At 47.6% G+C, this 23,973-nt stretch overlaps 10 protein-coding genes across 10 annotated transcripts; 7 read left to right on the forward strand and 3 right to left on the reverse strand.

The window, feature by feature from the left end:
• Positions 1-239: 239 nt before the first annotated feature.
• Positions 240-1,525, reverse strand: EV420DRAFT_211698 (uncharacterized protein). Its single transcript, XM_060481231.1, has 2 exons — positions 941-1,525; positions 240-893 (listed from the first exon to the last, which is right to left on the reverse strand). Exons 1-2 carry the CDS (start codon positions 1,068-1,070, stop codon positions 379-381), a joined length of 645 nt encoding a protein of 214 aa, XP_060332497.1. The 5' UTR covers positions 1,071-1,525; the 3' UTR covers positions 240-378.
• A 1,440-nt stretch (positions 1,526-2,965) lies between these two features.
• EV420DRAFT_1478241 (uncharacterized protein) lies at positions 2,966-4,665 on the forward strand (the record flags this gene model as incomplete). Its single annotated transcript, XM_060469472.1, has 8 exons — positions 2,966-3,146; positions 3,211-3,397; positions 3,449-3,954; positions 4,001-4,029; positions 4,097-4,173; positions 4,232-4,300; positions 4,478-4,488; positions 4,613-4,665. 8 exons carry the CDS (start codon positions 2,966-2,968, stop codon positions 4,663-4,665), a joined length of 1,113 nt encoding a protein of 370 aa, XP_060332498.1.
• A 2,192-nt stretch (positions 4,666-6,857) lies between these two features.
• EV420DRAFT_1532298 (uncharacterized protein) lies at positions 6,858-8,053 on the forward strand (the record flags this gene model as incomplete). Its single annotated transcript, XM_060472717.1, has 3 exons — positions 6,858-7,596; positions 7,649-7,729; positions 7,763-8,053. Coding segments are annotated over 3 exons (1,111 nt in total), but the record flags the coding sequence as incomplete, so codon positions are not given.
• Positions 8,054-8,112: 59 nt separating this feature from the next.
• Positions 8,113-9,706, forward strand: EV420DRAFT_211833 (uncharacterized protein). The gene is made up of 3 exons (XM_060481233.1): positions 8,113-8,465; positions 8,515-9,256; positions 9,306-9,706. The coding sequence occupies exons 2-3, from the start codon at positions 8,515-8,517 to the stop codon at positions 9,680-9,682; spliced, it is 1,119 nt and encodes a 372-aa protein (XP_060332500.1). The 5' UTR covers positions 8,113-8,465; the 3' UTR covers positions 9,683-9,706.
• A 2,488-nt stretch (positions 9,707-12,194) lies between these two features.
• On the reverse strand, positions 12,195-13,230 carry EV420DRAFT_211794 (uncharacterized protein). Its single transcript, XM_060481232.1, has 2 exons — positions 12,830-13,230; positions 12,195-12,780 (listed from the first exon to the last, which is right to left on the reverse strand). The coding sequence occupies exons 1-2, from the start codon at positions 12,954-12,956 to the stop codon at positions 12,281-12,283; spliced, it is 627 nt and encodes a 208-aa protein (XP_060332501.1). The 5' UTR covers positions 12,957-13,230; the 3' UTR covers positions 12,195-12,280.
• EV420DRAFT_1478244 (uncharacterized protein) lies at positions 13,089-13,660 on the forward strand (the record flags this gene model as incomplete). The annotated part of the gene is made up of 2 exons (XM_060469473.1): positions 13,089-13,144; positions 13,300-13,660. The coding sequence occupies 2 exons, from the start codon at positions 13,089-13,091 to the stop codon at positions 13,658-13,660; spliced, it is 417 nt and encodes a 138-aa protein (XP_060332502.1).
• Positions 13,661-15,538: 1,878 nt separating this feature from the next.
• Positions 15,539-15,955, forward strand: EV420DRAFT_1532316 (uncharacterized protein; the record flags this gene model as incomplete). The annotated part of the gene is made up of 3 exons (XM_060472718.1): positions 15,539-15,566; positions 15,615-15,750; positions 15,825-15,955. Coding segments are annotated over 2 exons (267 nt in total), but the record flags the coding sequence as incomplete, so codon positions are not given.
• A 217-nt stretch (positions 15,956-16,172) lies between these two features.
• Positions 16,173-17,918, forward strand: EV420DRAFT_1532325 (aryl-alcohol-oxidase from pleurotus Eryingii; the record flags this gene model as incomplete). Its single annotated transcript, XM_060472719.1, has 8 exons — positions 16,173-16,274; positions 16,324-16,528; positions 16,583-16,777; positions 16,839-17,038; positions 17,158-17,250; positions 17,302-17,377; positions 17,441-17,766; positions 17,828-17,918. 8 exons carry the CDS (start codon positions 16,173-16,175, stop codon positions 17,909-17,911), a joined length of 1,281 nt encoding a protein of 426 aa, XP_060332504.1. The 3' UTR covers positions 17,912-17,918.
• Positions 17,919-18,501: 583 nt separating this feature from the next.
• EV420DRAFT_1746755 (glucose-methanol-choline oxidoreductase) lies at positions 18,502-19,988 on the forward strand. The gene is made up of 7 exons (XM_060480173.1): positions 18,502-18,676; positions 18,729-18,810; positions 18,864-19,024; positions 19,066-19,094; positions 19,136-19,189; positions 19,245-19,449; positions 19,497-19,988. The coding sequence occupies exons 1-7, from the start codon at positions 18,511-18,513 to the stop codon at positions 19,646-19,648; spliced, it is 849 nt and encodes a 282-aa protein (XP_060332505.1). The 5' UTR covers positions 18,502-18,510; the 3' UTR covers positions 19,649-19,988.
• A 1,678-nt stretch (positions 19,989-21,666) lies between these two features.
• Positions 21,667-22,705, reverse strand: EV420DRAFT_1762739 (uncharacterized protein; the record flags this gene model as incomplete). Its single annotated transcript, XM_060480711.1, has 4 exons — positions 21,667-21,993; positions 22,065-22,450; positions 22,507-22,548; positions 22,606-22,705. The coding sequence occupies 4 exons, from the start codon at positions 22,703-22,705 to the stop codon at positions 21,667-21,669; spliced, it is 855 nt and encodes a 284-aa protein (XP_060332506.1).
• Between the last annotated feature and the right edge of the window lie 1,268 nt (positions 22,706-23,973).

A 23,973-nucleotide genomic window follows, 5' to 3' on the forward strand; every position in this document is an offset into this window, starting at 1 on the left:
ATGGCCTCACTGCTTGCAGAGCAGAGAATAGAAATGGCGTCCTACCAGAATCGCTTACCCTTTGCGTGGCGCAAGTCGAGACCCAAGGGCTGTGGCGCTAAAGAGGCTTCTGAGCTCGCTTTCCTATCGATAGAATGACGAATAATCAATGGTACAGAATTTATTCATGGGGATCCAGTTGTAAAAGGATGCAGAGCGTATGGCCCGACTTGCGGTTCATAACACGAAATAGAAGATGATGGTCAACAGGAAAGAGGGTCCTCTCGTCTTGCCCTAAAGTTCACGTGACCGGCGACGCGCTCTAAGCGCGACCCGAAGCACGACGCTCGGCCATCCCTTCCTCAACCCTTCGTAATCCCATGCCGTCAACCTGCACAATTAATTTTTTTCATTTCTCACGTAGAACGGTATAGATCTCGGAGGAATGTTTCTTACTGACGTTTTGACTTTTCTATCGAAGACTCGCAAGAAAGAGAGAGATACGTTATTACAGAAATGCATTTCGAGGGGCGGCTGAAAAGAAGTGTGGCGTAACTTCCTGTCTGTTAATGGACATGAACATCGGGTGTAATCTCCGAGTCGACGTGATGTCATGCCCAGCCTAACCTCAAGCGGCTGCTTTTCGACGATGAACCTTCTTGGGTTACTACTCCATGGTCCTAATCCTCGACAAATCATTACCTTGGTCACCGAATGGTGCAAGCTATTATCCCCCAGCTCAATTTTGCCGCCGGCCTTGGCACAAAAAAATCCCTGGCAGTTCCCGATCAACACCGTCGACAAGATCATGATCGATCGCCAAGGGGATAGATAGCAATAGCGTCCGTGAATCGCCACTGTATCGGGACAATAAATTGCCTTGTCAGATCCCGTTCTTGAAGGGAGACGCAGTCCTTGGCACCTGAGCTTTACATACACTGAACCCTTCCTTAGAGCGTACCTACTCCACTCCGAGACCTAGCTGTGTTCCCCCTCAATTTGATCCGGGCGAGAATCTGAGCTCGGGCGCCGTATCCCAAGGGCTGGTGAGAAACTTGAAAAGAGATGGCGCGCCCTCGGTTGGATCTCATCACTGAGTAACACGTGTTACAGCACCTAAATGCTGCGCCGCGAATTGATTGTCGAGACCAAAAAAAAACGCCGCCGCCGCCGAAAATTTGAAAGAGATTCGCGCCCCTTCATCATCTGGAGCGACGAGAGCTGTGCACCGGTGCTTTGTCGGCAAGACGAGTTTCGGTTCCAACTTGGGAGCTAATATATAAAATTGTCTAGAGATCCACGCTTCAAGTCTGGATCAAATCTCCGCGACCTTTGCCGAGAGCGCTTTTCCAATCAGAATTGAATTGACCCTGCACCTTGCAGTACTTAACGCAATGGACTAGGTGCCAGAACCAGAACACGAAGGACTCAGACGCCAGGGCACGAAGTCTTGTCCGTAGGAAAAAAAAAGTAAAGTGTGGTTCCTAGGACCTCGAGGGGGTGGTGGTGTCCAAGTCAGCAGGCGGTCCATCATCACGGGTGGTAGAAATGATAAACAGGGTTGGAAGAATTAATGCAAGTCAGGGGGGATAGTCGCGATAAGAGAATCACGAGGGCTCTGGATGGTCGGTCCGTCCTATATACTATCATCGTAGAACAGGTACGAGGAATGTTAGGCACCTGAGTCGGAGAGGTTATAGTCGTCCTGGTGGTGTTCCTTCGTGCTCCACAAGTGCTGATCCCAGGATCGATAACGTGTCAATGGCGTGCGCGACTACGTTATTATGGGAGTGGTTCTGACAAGAAGGCGGCTCAGTAAGAAGGGATCTATCCATGGCCAAACAGAGTAAACCGCACCAAGTCCATGCATGCATGCCATGATTTCCTCCGATAACAATATCAGAAAAAACGCGCGTCCTCGTTGAATACACAGTGGCAGCACGCGGAGAGGCAAAGTATTGGTGGGAGGGGAAAAAGCACTCATGGGAATGCTTTCCGTTTATGGCCGTCTCTCTAGCGGTGTAGAATGATGATGATAATGACGCCGCTTACGATTTATTACCCGCAGGCAATGTACATGTGCCGTCCTATAACCAATCAATCGCATCATTAGTCAAAAGGCCCTAGTGGAGAGGGGTCACTTGGGAGTTTGAGTTTGAGATAAATGTAAATGCTATAAAAAATGATTGATTAGATCGTAGTGGATATGTAAGTATCGAGCGGATCTACGTACCGAAGAATGGAGGAGAGGCCTGCGGAGGGAGTAGGCAATCAGTCGGAGCGTAAAGATGATATAGCGCCATGAGTAATTCAAGGAACATGGTTGAAGGGGAAGGGAGACGTGGGAAAAATCCATGAAAGGGAATGGTATTGCCTTTTTTGTGTTCCTGACTTGGGGTGCCGGCCCGGCCCGCGGTTTCCGAGGCGTCCGTTCTTTCTTTCCTTCTCAGGATGGACTGCGTATTTGATTATTTCTGGTGGACGTGCTTATCATTCTGTGTGGATACGAGCAACCAGCCCTTCGCTCGAGCAGGAGGCAAGAAAGTCCGGAGGTGTCTCATCATTAATTATTGCTCCCAGTGCCCGTTCCTCTCCTACTTGAAATCTCTCCTCTTTCATCTCTCCTTTCAGTCCTGAATAAAGGTATTTTCTAGGGCATGTTATCCCTATGGAGGGATTGCTTTCCTCATAGATGACAGGCCAGTTCAAGGGCGAATCTTGATATTTTAGTCACTTAGTACGCTAAATTTGTCTCTGCTCTTTAATTCCCAATCCTTTCGCTTGGAAGCATATCCACACCCCTCACACGTTGTTTGCATATATGTCCCAAAAACCGCTCAATGAAAATTTCTGTGTTCTTATCACATCGCATATCCCCAGTTCCGCAGAGTCATCAGTGCTGCGGTGAATCTGAAATTTCGGGTACCTCTTGCCCAAGTCCACGATTGAGCGTATCACCTTTGATATAAACTTGACTGGGTTTTCCATGCACGACACGGCGCGGAGAAAATTGGATAGCCTCACATCGGAAGGGGGGTTCTCTCTTTCCATTGTCGTGACGGTGAGATATCTGGTTGCCGATAAAGCTGCCGTCAAGCAGGTCATCGAGAGGCCAATCACCGTGAAAGAAAGCGTTCGATTCAATGACCTGGAGAGTCGGAAATGTCGTGAGGCGCGACCCCTTCTCCTTGTTTCAGTCGCACGTGCTGTATCTTCCTTTCCTCTCACCAGTATCCGTTATCATGACATACCGCAGAAGCCTGTCAGAATCTCTCTCGGACAACACGCATATATTTGAGCGGTTCTATAACATAAGGGAGAACAACAGCGCAATGGAACGTATCAACGAGAAAGTTGAGCGCAGATGGCCTTATACAATATCCCCCTATCCGAACTCTCTGCCATATCCCTGGTGTATGTACGCTCTACAGTTGACAGGAATTCCGTTCTGATGCTTATCTGTTACTAGCCTCTATCCTCCTGAGCAGCATCCCTCCACTCAGTACTCGCTCGTGCTAGATAAGTACAAAGTGCCGACACCAAATATCACCTTACAAATTGATTTCACTTCGCCCTCGGCCCCACACACGTCTAACATTCGACTTCACGGTTTCATCTTTCGCGCCGTATGTCCTGACATTCACTTCAATGCGCGAAGGATACTTCATATTAGCATGTTCAAGCCTGAACACTCCATTGCTCTGATTCGCTACATCTACACTCGCGAGCTTTCACCTATCGTGTGCTCCCTTCTCGAGATCACAAGGTTAATAGAGGAGAAGGACTTGAAGCAGCCGAGGATCGCCACAATCGACTGGGATCCCATCGTTTTGTCGATGATGCTGACAAAGACGGAGAGGGGGTTGGATGAGGTGGGAGTGGGGATTGTGGATTTTTGCTGGGCACTGTGGAGTCTGAGTATGCGCTGGGAGGATATTTGGGACGCTGTTAATCTCGCTTGGAGATTGCTACTTTGTGCGCATCCTGATGGAGGACGTAGAACAATGGATAATTGGCCCAGGCACGTGGGGTATACCTGAACGAATATTAGTACGTATGAACTGGTTGTCGAAACTCATCAATGTTAACTTGAGAGGCTGAGCTTGACTTTGGTTAGATGCGGCCGGGTGCAGGCGCTGCGAGCATTCTGCAAATCGAGAGAATTGGCGCCTGCCGGAGATTGCAACTGAAGAAGTGACCAAGCTTCTGAATGATGCGTCATTGCATTGCCTAACTACTTAACGTCGTGAAGCCAAGGAAGGACCCCTTTCCCGCGTGCTTTTGAGCAGACTGACTCAGATGTGGTGCCGTCGGCCACTTTGTGAGTTCGCCATCATGAGAACAATATCAAATACATCGATTTCGTCGGCCTGTTTCTTACGGAGCTCGTCTCGTCTAACCCTCGCTTTGTGCCAGGAGCGCAGCAGAATCGTGACGAGGTCAAGATAGGATGAGTTGGACCAATGAAATTTCACCTGTGTTAAGAAATCCTGCGTAGGTCATATTATGGTAAGCGGCAGAAAAAAGGCAATGCGTTAGGTTCCGCAAGACAAATGCAAAGTCCACCGAGCGCCGTCCGGTGTTTAGTCCACGGTCGACGTCTGTTGTTTTCATTATAAATTTCGGTGTCTAGTGAGCCAAAATGGCGATCCTGATAAGAGGTGCTCCAAACCCGGAGAATGGTAGCATGTCAGCCGAGAGGCGCCCTGTTGACAAGTAGCCCGTTTCGTATGCTATCGATATCTTCGATGCAACAAGAGCAGTATCAGCACAGATAAAACGATGATTCAAGATTCACCTGACTGCCTTGGCCTTGAGGAATCAAATGGAAAGCCCAGCAAGAGGAAGGTTCTATATCAGTTCGAGAATCGAAGCTTCTCAGTTCTGCAAGGGGTTACATCTACTTACATCAGAACGGTCGGGTTTTTTTTACTCGATAGGAATATCGGACCGTAAGCGTAATAAAGGTTATCGGTGCCAAAAGGGATCACAGTCGAAAGAATCCGGGGTAAACGATAGTTCATATGGTCTTCAGCACACATGATGCGTTGTGGAGTTGCCGGCATAGCATAAACATCTGAACGGACTTAATGAGAACTCGGGCAGCCTGTGGACAGGAATTTGGAGACGAGGGAGCCACGCTGCAGCTGGGAGGTTCCTGACCGTGGAAGATTAAACGTCAAGGCGGGAGTTGTCTACGGACCCGACTTGCGGAATTTGTGAAGACTCGGACCGGCAGGCCGCTCGTTTACATAACTCCTTCCAGGGTTAGGGTCAAAGAATGATGCAACAACCCCTGCACTAATCTGAGGCTTACACTGTCACCATCACGACCCACTAGCCCACACGACGACCACTGCCCTCGTAATGCGCCAAAAACCCATCATAATATACGGAGCTGTCGCAACAGGGCCTCTCCGACAATGATGCGTCAGAATCTCGTCAATTCTGACTTGCGCAATGGTATTTTTGTTTCTATTACGGCGGTGGGAGAGGATACCCGCGTATTACAAGTTTTAAGGTGCACTACAGTATCAAATTGTTGTATGCGAATGCTCATGGCTATTCCTTACGGCTGGGAAGTTGGTCGCGGTCCTGGCTTCATAGCGTGCAATAACCTGTAACTGACATACTTATTCGAATTTGCAACCGATGGCTTGAAGGCCACTTGTCCTTGGAGCGGCACTCCCCAGTTCTTTAATTTGCCAAGTGACGGCACGACCAACCGTAACGACGAGGGAAAGCGAGACTGTCAGCGAGAACCGACTGATAGACGGAGTGGCTTCCGTTGCAACCTCGTCTTCATTGAATTCCTTTCCACCCGGATCGCCGCATACACCTGTGCCTTCGTACATATCGAGAATTGCGCGTTTCGGACACCTATAGTGGGTCTGGATACAGAAGTGAAAGCTTCCACGGTACGCTATGGCATCGTATTACTGTATTAAAATTCTCACAGCTACGTCTTACAGATGAGATGGCAGTCCTGGTTCGATATCGTGCATTGCGGTAAAACATACTCATTCGAGTCTACAAACTATTTCGGGTAGAAGATGCGCTTCCCTGTTTGTTAAGACTTTTTTTCGCTCAGTGGGGACAGCGAGGTGACATAGAGGAAATCCAATGACCAACAGATACGACAGTAGTCGTCACTCGTTGCTGTCTACCCCGGACGACTCCGAATGCCCTTGCTTGTTGTCCAGCACGCTAGCATCATGCCGAGTAACGCCTTGGGAAGGGTTCAGTCCTGGAGATGAACAACGTTCTTCCCAAGTACGTCTTGTTGCCCTTCATATGTTAGGTCATTTGTACTAATGCATGCACAGAGAGCAACGTGAGGATGCGTTAACCCGCTTACTGTTATAGAGTCCCTTCCCTCATTCACGGTTCTGCCCATGACACTACCACCGTCGCATAACAAGGAGGCAAGCGTCGTGAGGGGTGTATATCTTGACTAGACGCTGTGTCTTCATGCCCGGCGAGCAAGGGAACGGCTTAGTTAAGGAAATACTACTGTGTGATGGCTAAAGGGGAGGCTCACAGGTACTTAACCACGTCAGTGACTGCGTTCTCTACTGATTGAGGTAATTACAGGTAGCGCTGTTTGCCAAAAGAAGCGGCCGTGTCACCTCCTCTCCTATTTGTAATCATACAAGACACGACAAAAGGTCTCTCCTCCTCTCGTCCACCTTTCAACAAAGGATATCACAGCGGCGTACTGTAGTGTGTGGCACGTTTTGTGGTGGTACATAGCCCCAGCGTTCCCTTTTTGGACCTCGACCGGCTATCTATCTATCTTTCCTGAGACCTGGCGTCAGAGGAATAAGGTATATTTTCTAATTTCGTGGCATTCCTGGGAAGAGACTAATTTCTCGTAGACATCCTGTTTCTCCTGGCTACCTCAAGAACTAATTGACTATATCCTTGATTTCTTGGTCAATGACGCTCGGTCCCTCAAAGCCTCCTCTCTGGTCTGCCGTTCTTTCCTCCACCGAACTCGTGTTCATCTGTTCTGGCGATTTCGCATCACTGATGCCCGCTCCTTGAGCGAGCTTCACGAGATGTTCCGAAAGTCTCCCCAGATACCTCACCAAGTCAGACAATTAACCCTTCACGATGTTACGAGCGATAGAGTACGAGACTCCGAGCACCTTGCACCTGTGATCTCGTCGCTCTCTTGCTTGCGAACCATCATGTTCATCAACATTAAGTGGACATTGCTGCCACAGGCCTCACAAGACGCACTCTCTTCACACGCTTTCCAAACCATCCTCTTGCGTAATACCGATATGACCACATCCAACTTACGTTCCCTCGTCTCTAGCTCTTACGACAGTCTTGATGGGCTCGAGCTGAATGGAACACAAGTCACCGGGTCTTTTCAGCGCAGCGTAGGATCCTCTCTACGCATACAGACTCTGTCTCTATGTTATGCGCCTCTTCGCTACGAGTTATTTTCACAGACCCTGCCCTCTTTTCTTTCATTGGGGCATGTCCACACCCTCCATGTGTTGTTGCCAGATCTTTCCTCGACGCGCTGTCTCCAAAAGGTGCTCTGTGAGCAGCTCTGTTCACTTCAGCACCTTAGAGTTACACATCCACTGGGGTTTTGTGATTGTATGTGTGGCTATCTCTTATTCATCGTGTCTACTCATGTGTTACGATCTAGTGGAACGTCTTACCTTGTCTTATCGCCTTCCAATTTCAGGGTTACTATCCCTTATCGTGGAACTATGGGACTTCTACGAGCGTCCCATTGATCAACATCTGAAATGGTGAATAGAGAATATCAGGCAATGCTCAGTGATCGAGCGGGTCACCTTCCGCCTTCCATTGTATGACTATTTGTGTGATTACGGGGCTTGGAAGACTTTGGAGCGCTATCTGTCTGAGGAGGGGAGTAATCCTTACCTCAAAGACGTCGTAATTCGCCTGGACGCGAATTGGCCAACCTTTTCATTCGCTAAATCTGCCAAGCTCGCCATGGAGAGTCAGTTCACGGATAAGCGAGTTCGTGTTGTGGTTACAAGTCGGTCTTTCCTGACGTTTCGAATTGTTCTGGGCTCTGACGCGGGTTTTTGCAGATTAGTATAAGGGTTACGTTCTTCTCCCAAGTGTAGAATAGCAGGCAGCGTTTGGATGATTAGTAGTAACTTGTCATCCGTGTTCAATCCAAAAATGTTCATTACAGCCGGGAGCCGCCATTGGTGACTTGAAAAGTGTGTATGTCTTCTTGTTTCGCTTGTATGTGCTTGCAGCCATCGCAACTTCCCTTGATTACCTTGATTTTTGAGGCAGCGTTTGGGCGTCGAACGGGACATCTCCGAACTTGTTGTCCTGCTTTGTCTTCTCCTTGGTACAGTTTGAGGCGGTGGGGTGTGCAGCGACAATTCGACAAACAAACACAGCCCCTATTTGGGATCACATGACATGTAGGAAATTGTCTCCTTTTTTGTCTCGCCGTGACGCCCATCTTCAAAGCAAAGGTATTCTCAATTTCGTCTTTTTCTCAAGCAGAGGAACTGATCTTTGTAGATGTTTTACTTCCCAAAGTTACCTCAGGAGCTAATAGATTCCATCCTGGATTTCTTAATTGACGAACCCCGATCCCTCAAGGCCTCCTCCCTTGTCTGCCGTTCTTTTCTCCATCGAACCCGAGTTCATCTTTTCCGTCAATTACACTTCGAGAACTTTCGGCACTTCCACAAGTTTCGCAATATGTGCCATTCGTCTCCTCACATACCTCCCCGAGTCGAGACTTTGGCCCTTCACAGCGGTTGGGACAATAAAAAAATGCGAAATACGAAACATTTTGTTGCTGTGATGTCGCTGTTCTCCCACTTGCGAGCGATAAAGTTCATTCATATCAATTGGGCGTTGTTGCCCCAGGACGTTCGGGCAGCTCTTTCTTCCCGCGCCTTTCAGTGCATCAGTTTTCACTGCGTAACCGGCATCAAGGCCTCCGACTTGTTCTCCCTCGTTTCTACCTCTCGTTCCATCCTCCACACCCTCAAGATACACCACACAGATATCATTGGAAGTCTCGAGCAAGACGAGCAGTCTGCGCCTTGTGTGACGAATCTAACTCTCCACGACTCAGCCCTCTCGCCTGAACTCTTTTGGAATGACACGTCCTTTCTGTCACCAAGACACGTCCGTACTCTCGACGTGCTGCTGCACAATATGTCTGATATACACCGCTTTCAAAGTCTGCTCAGCGAAGGGCTGTGTCCCCTGCAAGACCTTGTCGTATCGCATATGCCGCGGAGCATCGATTGTACGTGTATATTCATCTCTCCATCGTTGTTACTCACATCCGTCTATAGTACTGAACCAGCTCGAATCTTCTGATCACCTCCAACTCTCAGGATTACGAACCGTCACCGTACACATGTGGGACTACCACTCTGATATCGGCGCTGTTGACCGACACCTGCTTGAGTGGTGGATCGGGAATCTCAGACAGTGTGATGAGATTGAGCGTATCACCTTTTGTGTTACGCTTGGAGCTAGTACAGGTGACTATGCTGTGTGGAAGGGCTTCGACAAGTTGTTGTCCGAGCGCAGGTTCTCTGCTTTGATATCGGTGGTCGTAGAGGTGAATGCGACGTGGATGACGACGGATGTAGCCTCAGTGACACAGACCATCGAAAGTCAGTTCACTGATGCTCGCGTCGATGTAATTTCCGGCCGAGAAGGTTGATATTCTATTGTATGTATACGATATCCCCCTATCTGACGGGGAGGATGTTAGTTGTGGGGATCATCGCGTTTTGGAAGACTACACGATCTATGCATGTAGCATGAGGATATCTGGAGCACCATTAATCTGGCTGGAATCTGCTGCTTCGTGGAGGACGTAGAATTATAGAAGATTGACTCAAGATATACGAACTTAATACGGCCCTGCCATCTCATTCCACGGATACCACCACTGGCATGCGAATCCCGCCTTACAGTCCCATCTACGTCTGTCCGACTTCGTGATTTGTATGTCGAGGCTGCTAACACTCAAACCTCGCCTTGTGCCAATTCACTACTGGCTATGAACATGCTCCAACAAGAGAGTCTGCTACAGTCTCTTCCCAGCTCGTATCGAATAGGTGATCACTACAGCACGGTATTTTTGCCTGTCGGCGAGCACTTGTCTGGCCGGAGAGGGAAAACGCCATCACATGGAACGATTTCGAGCATGACTAAATAAATGGCCAAGACGAGAATACGGCGGCCATCTTCCTCTCAGCTTTCATTGAACACGCTTCTCCATACCTCATGTTTCCGCACAACCCAGGCAGAAGAAATCCGATGGATTTGTTGGCGGATGAGGCAGACAAACGAGATAGGGCGGATCCTTTGGCTCCAAGTTCCTCAGATGGTTCGTCTCTCTGCGATGGTGGCATCCAACCATCCCGCCTTTATCATTCTTTCTGCTGCTACAACTAAAATGTAGGTTCTGCACCTTCACCAGTCGACTGCCCCGTCCCACGTCTGAGAATGGCCGAGCTGCGCTGTCAGATTACTTGTTTCACTCGCACGTGCCGCTTGTTTTGCGCTTGCTCCTTTATTCTCATTGTCAAGTCTCAACGTTATCCATGCAATACCGGGGCAACTTGAGAGAATGTTCCTTGGACGACTGGGAGATATCTGAGCGTTTTCCTCCAAGAAAGCTGATATGTGTCGGTGGAATAGGATACATTGACAGGAAAATTGAGATCAGATTGGCCACATACAATATCCCCCTATTCAAGCTAATATCCCTGACGTATGCACACTTTGTTATCTACATTCTGCATGCTAACACTCACCGATTAGCCTCTATCCACCTCAGCACCATCTATACACAGAATATGTGCTAAATAAATACAAGGTGCCAACGCCAGATGTCACTTTGCGAACCCATCTCATCTTGCCTTCTACCCCATCCATGCATAACATTCGACTTCATAGTTTCATCTTTCGTGCTACATGTCCCATTCATTCAAAGGTGGAATGGATGTATGAGATTAGCATGTTCAGGCCTGAACATTCCATTGCTCTGGTTCGCTAGCCGCCTACATCTACACCCACGAAGTTTCACCTATTATAAGCTCCCTTCTCGGGGTCACGAGGTTAACAGAAGAAGAGGACTTGAAGCAGCCGAAAATTGCCTCGGTTAACTGGAATCCCACCATTTTGTTGATGAAGCAGACAAAAACGGTGAGGGAGCTGGATGATGTCGGCGCGGGGATCATCGTGTTTTGGAAGACTCTAAGCAGACTGAGTATGTGGCACGAGGCTATCTGGGATGTCATTAATCTGGCTTGGAATTTGCTGCTTCGTGCACATCCGGAAGGGGGAAGGAGAATAATGGAGGATTGGCTCAAGCCCTGTGAAATCAAATACGGCCTTGCGGTGGGCAGGGTTCAGTAGGACTGAAGTAGGTCCCCATATAAAGTAGTTATTGATCGTACCCGTATAACCAACTCATTAGCCCTCTCGCCCAGTGGACCGTGCTGTGTAATACTACCTACCTACCTACTTATTGCTTCACAGACGATCCGACTTCTTTATTAGCTCCTCCGGACGACCAGCACCTTCGGATTCTCTTACCTGAGCTGTAAAAGATACTTTTCCCTCAGCTTCTCATATAACATGCAAGAAAATCTCTATTGAACCAGCGAACAAGGCTATGATCAACCTCCAACAGGATATTATCCGCTAATCATTTGTACAATACTAGATCATACATAAATTAAGATATTATGAGAGCTTCACAGAGATATGTCATGTTTTAATGAAATTGACGAGATATGACACATTGAGCAGGTAATTTTCTGGTAACTAGCGAGTTAGAACGATCGCTGCCAGAGAGATCGGGATGAGTAAGGAAGGGGTATGCTATTGCTGGTTCCGATAGGGTCAAGTAGGGTACCATCGATATGCAGTGATGTAAGAATCGACGCAGCTCAGGGAGGTCGTGCGGTTTTGACCGGCTCGGGAGCGAGCTAGTGGAAGGACAAGAAGAGGTGGCGCTCGCAGCTTGAGATTCCGCCCTACGCAGTGCCAGACGGCAGGTTGCTTGCAGGAAAGTTGTCATATCAGGCCCTGAAGATCGATGATTAGCCTTTCTCCAAATAAAGATAAGGAGCATAACTTACAAGGCCCACGATCACCAATAATAGGTTCCTCTCCGCCAAACCAGTATTGGTTATCGACAACGGGCCCAATCCGATACTTGTCACCAGCAGGCTCCCTCCCTGAGGTACAACGGTCACCTCTGCAATTCGGCGCTAACGTTCTACTTGAAGAACAGGTTACCGATCTACGAAAATGGACGCTGGTGGATGTCGATATCGAAATGGATCGACTCGCGCATGACCACTGCGATATTCTCGTCAAAAGTATTCAGCCAACGAGTCTCCAACGGGGTGCCTTGTATGTATTCCACGAGGATGAAATCCGTCCCTACCGCGGCTTGAGCTTCCGGGGTCTTGCTCCAAGCAAGAACGCGTGGCGTGGGCTTGTCAAAGACCTCTCGAACATATTCCATAGTGGCTACCTCGCTGGCGGTGGACATGTGGACATTACCCACTAGTCCACAAGGAATCCGTGCGATGGCTTCTACCTCGTTATCAAAGCCGAAGAGAAAAATCTTATTGTAAGATCCTGTAGAAGATATCAGAGTTACGGAGATAGATATAACACGGGAAGGAGAACACTGAGCGAGATTTTCGATCTGAACGCAGCGTTGAGCACCAATCGCCGAACAAGCAATATTCTGGAGAACATTGACATCCAAATCCACACGCCGTCGGCTTCGTCCTAGAGAATAAATGAAAAACTTGAACGGGCAAGGAAAAAACAAACATACGAAGTGCATCGTTCCATAGCCAGCCACCCTCATGATCCAAATAACTTGAAACTGTGCGTTTGATGATTGATATCCGTCTAGCACAGTGCTTCAGAGGGAATAGGGCTGGGGAAGAAGAGCGAGACATGGTGGCATGAGTCAAGGTCTGATGCTGAATCGGATCGATCACCGTCCACCGTTATTTGACTGGCCGCCTGGGGAGAAAGGCCTCATCCGAACTACCAACCCTTTCCAACAACACCGTATATTCGTTGTCTTCATGTCTTCCGTGCAACCTAATCTGAGCGCCACGCAAAACTGGGATAACCTTCCCGAGTGAGTCGTATCTCTCGCTCTTCGAATCCACCATTCTAATCATTCAGGGATCTGTTCGCGGAGGACATCGAGGAATGGGAGTTGAATCTCATGGAAGAATATCCGAGCCTCTCCGCCGACTCCGAGATGAAGAAATGAGGGATATTGTGCGGAAGAGGATGGGAAGGACTCATCCGCCAGATTTGCGAAAAGCTCAAGGGAACCGACGTTGTCTTCACGGAAATCAAGGAGAAATATGGTGAGCTGAGAATATCCGTGGAAAATGGAGATGAGGAGATTTGGAAGTATTTGCTAGAGATGGAAGAGAAGGCGATGAAGGTATGCGAGGAATGCGGTGGACCGGGTAATCTGACTGATTCAGATGGGTGGTTGTTTACTATTTGTGAGGAATGTGCGAAGAGGGAAGCGCAGGAGTATACGGGGGTGGAAAATGTGCAGGAAGAGACAATGGACCTTGAGCTTGACAAGTTTTGCAGGACCGTCCTGAGGAGCAATTTCATTCCTACGCGTTCATGAGTACCAGAATTGTAGAGAATGTACCTATGATCTAGCCTGTATTCCTTCTCGTCCGTTCTCCATCGACGCCCTATTCACACAGATTGAAGACATATTTTGTCGCGGAGTGCTGGTACTGCGATGGAGGGAAGCTTGCTTCTACAACGCGTCAGCTTTGGCGTAGCATTGTATTACAGACTGGAGGAAGTATAGGCGACTTGTATAAGCTGGTTGTATGCGCTCAGAAATCACGAAGAAAAGCTTACTTCTCTGCTCACCGCAGGCCGTGTCAGTAGCCTAGCTGTATCGAGTTCTGAAGAGATTCATAGCGAATGAACTTGTATGCGCCGCGTCTGAATAATTCGCGTCGCTATACACATAGAGGATGATGATGGTACGAAGAAAAGAGGTGTCGGAATTTGCCGAACCTAACTTGCCTGCCACCGTATTCTGCTGCACGATAATATTGCCCATCTTTTAGCCGGTCGCCTATACCCAAGCCCTCTCAGCTCCATCTCTGCAGCCACCATTAATTTATGCACCCTTGAGCTGTACCGTTCCTCTTCGCTTCCCGAAGCTGACACTCGCTACATGCCAAATCACTTCCTTACCCTGAACTAAAGTACTCCGACCTCGTTGTGATGCTTCAAATTCCAGACCGGAAGCTCTCACATGTCATGTTCGCATACTTGACGCTTTTCGATGTGGATAACCCGCAGGGTCTCGTCGCCGGGAAGTGGGACATACTCAGTCCAGAGGGCACACCCAAAATACAGTCCATTGATTTGCATGCCGGCTCTTTTGCTGAAATTACGTGGCCTACGCGAAGCCATCATCTGTATGGGCCAGGAAGAAGAGGCCGATATGATTCGAAAGCTAGGAGATCTTGATACGTTGAACATCACACGTACAGGCGGCATTATTCCACCCTCGAATCTCATAATGTCATTAGTCCGCAAAATGGGAGTCAATCTCATCGATTTAAACGCATAAAATTGGTACGTTGATTCTAACTTGCATTATGGCGAAAGCCGTACTGATGAAATCATTCTCTCCGTCTTCGTGCATAACGACCATAATTTTGTTGACGGAAGACAGTATGCAGTACGCGTTTGGAATAGATGCGAGAGCGTTCTTGACCGATGAAGTAACTGAAATAGATTCTCATCGAGCTTGTCACAACAGTTGGATACGGTGAAACTAAGAGAAGATTTGGGGAAGTTGACGCCAGTCTTGAAAGGCGGGATGTGTTGAGAGTCCATGAAAAGGTCTGGTGACGACGGGTGTTTCTTCAAGGCGATTGGACTTGACCTACTACGGTCTGTACCTTCGTCTTCATATTACTCCGTTTGTTCTCTGCTCACTGTCTCGTCACATCAGGATGACTGGACTCCAGTTTGTGGATTTATTCGCTAGCTCTCTCCCGCTTGTTTCTTCCCGGTCGTTTCATGCTAGTCCTTTTCAAGGAAGTAAATACTTTCGACTGTGAGACCGAGCGCGAAATAAGCTTTGACAAAGCTGTTGTACGGCGTATGGCGATGGGCGCCGTGGATGACAATGAATTTGCGGCCAAAACTATCGTCGGTGAATACTCTCGGTCCAATCTGGATCCTAATCGAAGGTAAAAAATCACCTTTCCTTGCCTCCGTATTATCATTTAATAATGTCAGCTTCCGTAACCTCAGGACTACGGGTTCTGGAATTCAATGAAATCACGTAACTGGCAGGTACTTTAGTAACTACCACGGGCACAAGACCAACGGAATGACGATCTCTTGCCGCTGCAGAAATGAAACTCCCAGTCGGTCAAGTAGTAGCAACTGCTGTGGCCGAGCCCCCCCTTGGTATTCTACCGTCCTACTAATGTTTCATTAAAATTAGACTTGTATCATGTGAACTGTCTTCTTCCGGGTGCGACCAAAGCCAGTTGGGGATTTCGATGGTCGCAGTGCATATATATAACTATCTCTAAGATTGTGGTGTGTCCGTTGAATTTCTCACGGATGCTATTTTCCTTACCCTCCTCATATTATGTTCGAGCGCTCTTGGTGCTATATATGAGAGGTTCGAAGATCTTCCTACTCAGAATTTTGACTTCATTATCATCGGAGGTTAGTTCTTCCAGTGCATACTGCACCCAATACTCATTCTCTAACTTATAACATCTTATAACATTGAAATCCAGGAGGAGCTGCGGGGAATGTTCTTGCAAACCGTTTGACAGAGAATAGTCACGTCTCCGTGCTCGTACTTGAAGCTGGCGGATCGTCTGTCCTCCTCTATATGCTTCGGCTTTTAATGCTGACTCTTCTCTAGGACGGCTGATGTTCTCCTCTCTGAGGCTCCGTTCTTTTGCACTCGTATAACTCCTGGAACCCCCTGGGACTGGAACTTTACTACAGCTGAACAACCAGGATTGAATGGACGTTCTGTTCCATTTCCTAGAGGATTTGGACTAGGAGGGAGTAGCGCAGTCAGTACGTCCTTTTGATGGGGTTGCCTAGATCTTTTAATTGATGTATTCCCAGACTATATGTTCTACTCGCGTGGTTCATCTCAAGATTACGATCGTTATGCCCAGATCAGTGGCGACCCTGGTTGGGGATGGGAGGCACTGCAACCGTACATTCGAAAGGTTCAACTTTTGCCATCTATTATCATCTCTGTTGATAATGCTACGATAGAATGAACGCTTTGTCCCCCCTAGCGACCACCACAACACCACTGGTCAGTTCAATCCTGCGGTCCATGGCTTCGATGGCATCAATTTGGTGTCCCTTCCTGGAGTCCCGCGTGCTACGGATAGCCGCGTCATTCAAACTACGTCGGAGCTTCTGGACGATTATCCATTCAATTTGGATTACAATTCCGGATACCAATTAGGAATCGGTAAGAATTACTGAAGATCGTATGACTGACTCCGGCAGTATTGAACATCGACAGGATGGATTCAATACACAATTGGAAATGGGACTCGAAGCAGCTCGCAGACGTCCTATCTTGGACCCATGTATATCGGACGGCCAAATTTGCATATCCTGACCAATGCCTACGTCACTCGAATCCTACAGTCCAATACCCAAAACACCAAAGGCGAGCCGACATTTGACGCCGTCGAGTTCACCCAGGACACAGGAGGTGATAAAGTCTTCGATGTACTATCTTGAGGATACTTAGTCTGACTTGACCTCGTCGCTAGCAACTATACATACCCTGGCACCAGCTGGTCTCAAAGAACTCATTCTCTCTGCCGGATCCATGGGCACCCCGCGTATCCTCCTCCACTCTGGTATCGGCGACAAAACCGAGCTAAAAGCTATAGGGATCACACCGGCGCTCCATCTTCCTGACGTTGGAAAGAACTTGACAGACCATACCTTATGGACTATCAGCTTCTTCGTTAACGACACGGACACTATCGAGAACATCTATTTTAGAAATACGACTTTCCAAGCGGAGGCCCTAGCGGAGTGGCAAACGAACCGAGCTGGCTTTTATCGGCAGGAATATCGAATCAGGTAGGCTTCCTTCGCGTTCCTGAAGACGCTGGTATATTAGACGGAGATCCATGTGCGGGAAATGAGACTGCTCACTACGAGCTTATTTTCGTGGTACGAACAACTTGTTTCAATCAGGTTATGGCAATGCCGAATTTTTCCTAGAATGGCATCCTCTTGGACCCTCCTCCTACAGGAAACTTCTTTTCTATCACAATCATGGATATATGCCCTTTGTCGCGTGCGTTCACTTGTTGCTTTGTCTTTCTAATGTGTAGTAACACAGGTAAATGGCTGGTAACAGGCGGGAATATCATAGTTAACAGTACAAACCCTATGGATCCGCCACTGATCAATCCAAACTATTTCTCGCATGCTCAAGATCTTGCCATTATGCAATTTGCTGCTGAGAGTGCGAAGAAGTTTGTTACTGCTGTGGTATGGAACAACTACATACTCAGTGTCACTGCAAATACTACCGAAGATGATATCCGGAATGGCGCTAGCAGTGCATTCCATCCTGTGGGTACCGCAAGTATGTCACCCGCCGATGCCAATTGGGGCGTAGTAAACCCGGATTTAAAGTTGAAGGGCGTGAAGGGAGTGAGAATTGTAGATGCTTCAATTTTGGTAAGCTATTCCTCCCATGGGTACTATGCTCTTGCGAGCTCAATACCTCGTCTTCTTCTAGCCATTCGTACCCGCGGCTCATACTCAGGTTCCGGTATATCTAATCGCAGAGAGGGCCGCCGATTTAATCAAAGCAGATATATGATATTTGTTAGGAAACTTCGGTAAACGTTTCAATATATGAAATATCTCTGTTTGAATTTAAATAACAAGCTGACAACGTTAAACGGATACCTAGCTTGAGACGGTGGTTTCACCCATAGTGTCATGAACACTGCCAATTATTTCCACACAGACCTCTCGTCCATCTTTCAGACTTAATATTAGAAGAATAAGGTATATTTCTAACATCACTTTCTTTCTGTGAGAGGACTGATTTTCTTATAGATGTCCTCATTTGACTAGATACCTCAAAAACTAAACGACTACATCCTTGATTTCTTGGACAACGTCAGTTTCTGACCATCGCTGCTCATGTTCTGCTACATGACGTTCTTGCCCACTTTCACTAAAACCCTTTGCATGACTCTGGATGCGAGAAATGTGACACTATTCGATGATTACTGTCGAGTAACAAGAGCGACTCGAGGAGGCTACATAACATCGTTTGATGACCAGTTACCTTTGCTTGTCAAGGTCTCTTCAAGTCTACTACATGCGCTTTATGGCACACCAATGTTCTGTTAGAGGTTCCCCTTGTCCCGTGGTTTGATCTTCTCTGCCAAGATTTTGGATCGTCGCTTCATGTATACATTTAAGCGCGTCCGCAACACAAAGCAGAGAGCTCAGACCCCCATGGACCCCCTCCTCATTTTGCTTGCCGCATTCTCATGCTCAAGCGCTCTTGGTGCGATACACGAAAGGTTCGAGGACCTTCCGATCCAGGGGTTCAATTACATAATTGTGGGAGGTCAGTGTTGTTCACCACGTTAGGCTACTTGTTCGCTACTGTCATTGTCAAGGTGGAACCGCAGGGAACGTACTCGCGAATCGGTTGACAGAGGACCCGCACGTCTCCTTCCTTGTTCTCGGAGCTGGCACATCGTTTGTCTCCTTCTACATACCTTTTCCACGCTGTTACTAAACCTTTCATCCAGGACCGTCGATGTCATCCTCTCAGAGGTCCCTTTCTTTTGCTCTGACGTAGTTCCGGGAACGCCCTGGGACTGGAACTTCACCACGACGGAGCAACCGGGATTAAAAGGACGTTCCATTCGACTGCCTCGAGGATTTGGATTACGTGGAAGTAGTGCTGTTAGTATGTCATCTTATTATGTGTTTTCGTTGTGAATACAACAGCTGACTCGGACGTGTTACAAGATGGCATGGTTTATACGTGTGGTTCCTCTCAGGATTATGACCATCCTAGGTTAGCGGTGACGATACATGGGAATGGGATGCCTCGCAACCGTACTTTCGAAAGGTAAGTCGCCGGCCGTCTCCTGGCTACTACTTATCTTCCTACCTCACTATGACAGAACGAACGTTTCATAGGTTCAGTTGATAACCACAACACAACCGGTCAATTCGATCCTGCTGCCCATGACTTCGACGGTATCAACCCTGTATCTATGCCTGGATACCCACAGGGTACCGACAACCACGTCATCCAGACAACGGCCGAATTACCTGATGAATTCCCTTTCAATCTGGATTATAACTCCGGATATCATCTGGGCGTTGGTGAGGATTACTGGTACAAGTTTTTGGCTGAGACTGAGAATCGACAGGATGGACACCAGTCACCGTTGGAAACGGGACTCGAAGCAGCTCGCAGACGTCCTATCTTGCTCCTGAGTATGTGGAACGGCCGAATCTGCACGTTCTGATCCACACACATGTCACTCGGATCCTGCGGTCTAGGAAAGAGTATCATCTGTAACTGGCCTGCCATTTCTTCACAGCCCCATTTTTTTTAATTTGTGTTTTCGTACATGTTGTTATCATCTTGAAGGCGAGTCTCGGTCTGCTCCCTCTCTTTAATGTTGGCTGGAAGGTGGTTCGATGCTAGCTGTACGATATCGATAAGTCTGGATGACAACCTTATTGTTCCCTTCAAGTTTCCGGCTGATATTTCTTTACCTCTGCCGATGCATTTAGCTATTCGACCATCCATATGCTGTTATCTCCAAGGAACCTTACATCCACGCCGGACCAGAATGGCAATGCTGTTGGCAGTATTGCAGTGGGAGGCTTGCAGTAGGTATAATACTTAATTGTTAGCTACTAGAGCTCCTAATGAGCTCCTTATATACTACGGAAAGTATCTAGAATATTCTACCTAAAGTACTAAATATATCTAAGTATCGTGACTAAATGAGTAAGCCGAAGCTTTGGGAATCTTCTAGTACAAGCTTGAAGTTGTAAATCCCAACAGATGCAACTACGAGTCTATTTCTGAAGGAACAAACAATTTAACTGCAACGATCGTGAGATGATCGATGCGACGGCCCAAACCTTGAAGATTTTCTATCCCGATAGACTCATATATTCTAGAAGCATCTACGTTACCAATAATCCATGTGTCGAATCCATGAGGCACCTTGCAAAATTTGTCGCCGTCAAGAGGCGTGATCGACGGATTGGTCGAGAGAGATTTGCAATACCCAAGACTACCGTTTTTTTTTCGCCTTGCGAAACATGGCTGGAATTAGCGGTAAACAGAACCAGAAAGAAGCGAGATGGACGAATGAAGACCAGGACCACGCATCGCCATCGAGTCCTCTTCACGTCAATTCTCTCAAGTTACTCAGTCCCGGGCCCGGGGCCACATCCACTGACAGCGCTTGACTCCTTGTCGAAATTGAAGAATCAAGAAGGAAAAAAAAAAACTTGAATTCTTCAAAATGATCTTCCACCCACCCAGCCATGACACAGGATCCTAAAAAGTTGAACCTGAGGATCCCTGTGGCAGTGCAGATGCCGGCAATTATCCGGTTCAGGTAATCACGATTGGAGATCTTGGTGGCTGTGTAGGTGCCGGTAATGATCCGCTTCGTGTAATTGGGTATGACCGAACGCTTTTTGCATGCTGTCATTCTACTAAATACTTTTTCCGAGTTTTGGATTTCGGCCTCTCCGTTCGCTTCGCGTCCTTTTGGCCGGCGTATGCTCTCAAACGTGACACGCTCATGGCAGTACACCGCTGAAGAGGTCCTAATCGATACTGGCAGCCTGTACCGACATATTTGGCATTTGCTAGAGCGCGTAGCATGGGATCCTAGGATAGCTCGCGTCGTCATGTATGCCATTCCTGCAAACATGTGCTTGGGGCAACCTAAAGGCGCGTATTTTCTCCCTTTTTTCTTTGCCGGTCACTTATGTCCGTCATGCGTCTTGCCTCGACTGGTTTGCGACTGGTTTGCACTTCGTCATCCCTCCGCTCCTCTTACGGTTCCATTTTTGTGGCATACCTCATAGATATAATTTTCATACACGTGGATACGCCAATACTCAGACACTTTGAGGTTCTCCCTTTCATCGGCAATGGCCATAGATCCACGTCCTCGTCCAATCCTCGTCTTGTAAAGTGCACCTTGAAGCGAATTTATTGGTCTATTTATTGTCATGTGTACGGGAGTTCTGGATTAAATGTGCTTATTTCCTTTTACTACAGCTAATGAAATATGATATCTAGAATTGGCATAACCGTGGCAAACAGCTTATTCGACTTCAAACACTTCTTGCTGGAGTAATGAGCGCCACATCGTCCTTCTCTATCGATGTAATGCTACCTCCTGAATTCGCCCTCGGCAGGCGATGTAAGGGCTGTAAATACAAACTATTGCATGGCGAACGCAAATCAGGGCTTCCAGACGCGACACGAAGAAGTATCAAAGTCGGTGCGATGCCCTATCCTAAATCCTGAGTAGGTCTTCTCTTCTTAACAAAAAAAAATTCCTAACTCACGGTAACCGAAGCAAGAACCACCTGTGGATAATTGCTATACGGACTATTCGTCGCGATGAACGGAATGTACACTGCCAGTGCAACGACATATAATGCAGCAGATTCTACCATGATCTCCATGACTTTGTGGTACGGATCCGGCCCGAAACGTAGAGATTTCCCTGTTCTGCTCGCTCGGGTCAGCCGGAATACAATCAGAGCCGTACAGATAACCGTCGTTGAAAGCGTCATACTATAATATGCTATCCCCCAGTTGATGGAGTTACTCCCCCAGGGAGTCACAGGTTTTCCTTGTGGATTGGTCAACGGCGTCAACTCCTGGACGAGGAAGCAAATGTCGAATACTACGGACGATGAGAGACTACAAGCATCAAATGTAGGTAACTTACTTGTTCCACATAGCGAGCATATGGAAGGAAGGACGATGATCCTCCAGTTCCTTTGCCAGATAATCCAGCACCTCCAAATCTAAATCCGAATATCACTACAGCGCCTAAAGTATGGCGGGCGAGAGACGTTACAATGACACAATCCGCGATCAATATATTGATGCTCGCGACGACGCTACTGATGGTCGGGACCCATAACGGACCACCAGCAATCAGAGAGTCTATAAGGGCATAAAACCTTGTTTCCTCGGTCTCTCCTTTGGTGATGAACGCCCGCCTAGCATAGAACCACCTCACAGAGAGGTGCATCGTAGCCATGATGTACATGAACACCGAGATCCCAGCAAGGACCTTCGTTTGGCCCCTATGGGAAGTGCTACTCGACACTACAGTATGGTCCTTTCAGCTAGGATCTCGTAAAAAAGAAAGAGTCGATATGTACATATCCGCCATAATACGACAGCGAGCAAAGCCGTGTACATCCCTAGATCATGGTAAGTGCTTCAAGTTGGATAACTCTAGCTTGTGATACGACTCTGACCGTGTGTTAGGGACTCGATGATGACTCCGTTAAACCAGGAGTCAGACACCTGTGCAGCGAGTACTTCGATGGGAGCAAAGTCTGGTAGTAATTGCGACATAGCTTGTAGGCTATCTGTAGCTTGCAAAATTCAGGAAAAGAACAGTGGTTTGATAGTTCAAAAGAGAACCCGGACCTTATGAATAGGTGTCGAAGCGCTAGAACCTTTGTGAGACGACCATCATTTCTATACAATGATCTGACTTTTTGAGGTATAGGGATACTTTAATCGCCGAGGAGAACGGTCCGAGTCCTGTAGGATGAGTATCCATAAAGAGAGGGCTCATTGTTTCTATCCTGACTTGATCACTTGTCGTAGCAACAGCTAAAAACGGGGTGATATGATAGAAAGGAACCTGTCCTAACCCACCCGTGTCCCAGGCATCGCGCTTCGATCGAGTCTCTGTGTCCAGAAAGATTGGCGATACGGGCCTATTGAAGGATGGACGATGTGTATGCCTGTGCCTGTTTCGCTGTATATCTCTGACCCACAAGATCAGCAACAGATAAGTAAGAGGACAGACATAAATTTGGATGATGATCCATTGTAAGTTGCTAAGATTCGTCATACTCTTAGGGTAATTCCGCAAATATGCCAAGGTCGGAAAGATAACTAGCACCTATCCAACTCAGTTCACCCTATCTTATTCATGCTCAAACAAATAAGAGTGAAGGCCGTCAATGGATACCAAGACATGCCATCCGAGGAGTATAAAGAAGGTCTCAAGTGGACCAAAAATCACAACAATTCGCACCCGGAAACAGAAGTATTCCTGAAAGATGAACTTCTTCACCGTTTTTATGATTATCGCTTGCTCAACCGTGGGTATCTAGTCAATGTATTTGACTTGACAAGACACTGACTATTGACAGACATATTGTGCCGGGGTACCGGTTCCTGAACCGTGCAGTACCAAAGTATGCATGAGTTGGATCCCCGCAGAACCAATCCCGTTGAACCCAGCCCCAGAGAAACATACAAGTAGTCACAATAATAGCGGTGCCAGAGAGCGCGTATAGGTCAAAGTCACAGAAATGGCACTGATTGGAATGGGAGTTTTGATTGGGCACCCATAATAATATTTTGATCTTTCGTTGATGTTATCGCGTCGCCTGCTAGGAAGTATGGATTTTATACGGCCGCGAAAAACTGATGCACGATAAGCATGGTACTGGTAGGTATGCATAAGCAGTGTGGTTATTTCACCACTTCCTGCATTTCACCCAACACCGTATCATCTCACTCCTGCATTCCTGGAGAATGCATTTTCACTGCTTTCAAGTTGTCTCCCAATGCGCAATTATCCTCATATACCGATATTATAAGCA

Source organism: Desarmillaria tabescens (genome assembly GCF_030435595.1).
Source record: "Desarmillaria tabescens strain CCBAS 213 chromosome Unknown EV420scaffold_12, whole genome shotgun sequence".
Classification (NCBI taxonomy): domain Eukaryota; kingdom Fungi; phylum Basidiomycota; class Agaricomycetes; order Agaricales; family Physalacriaceae; genus Desarmillaria; species Desarmillaria tabescens.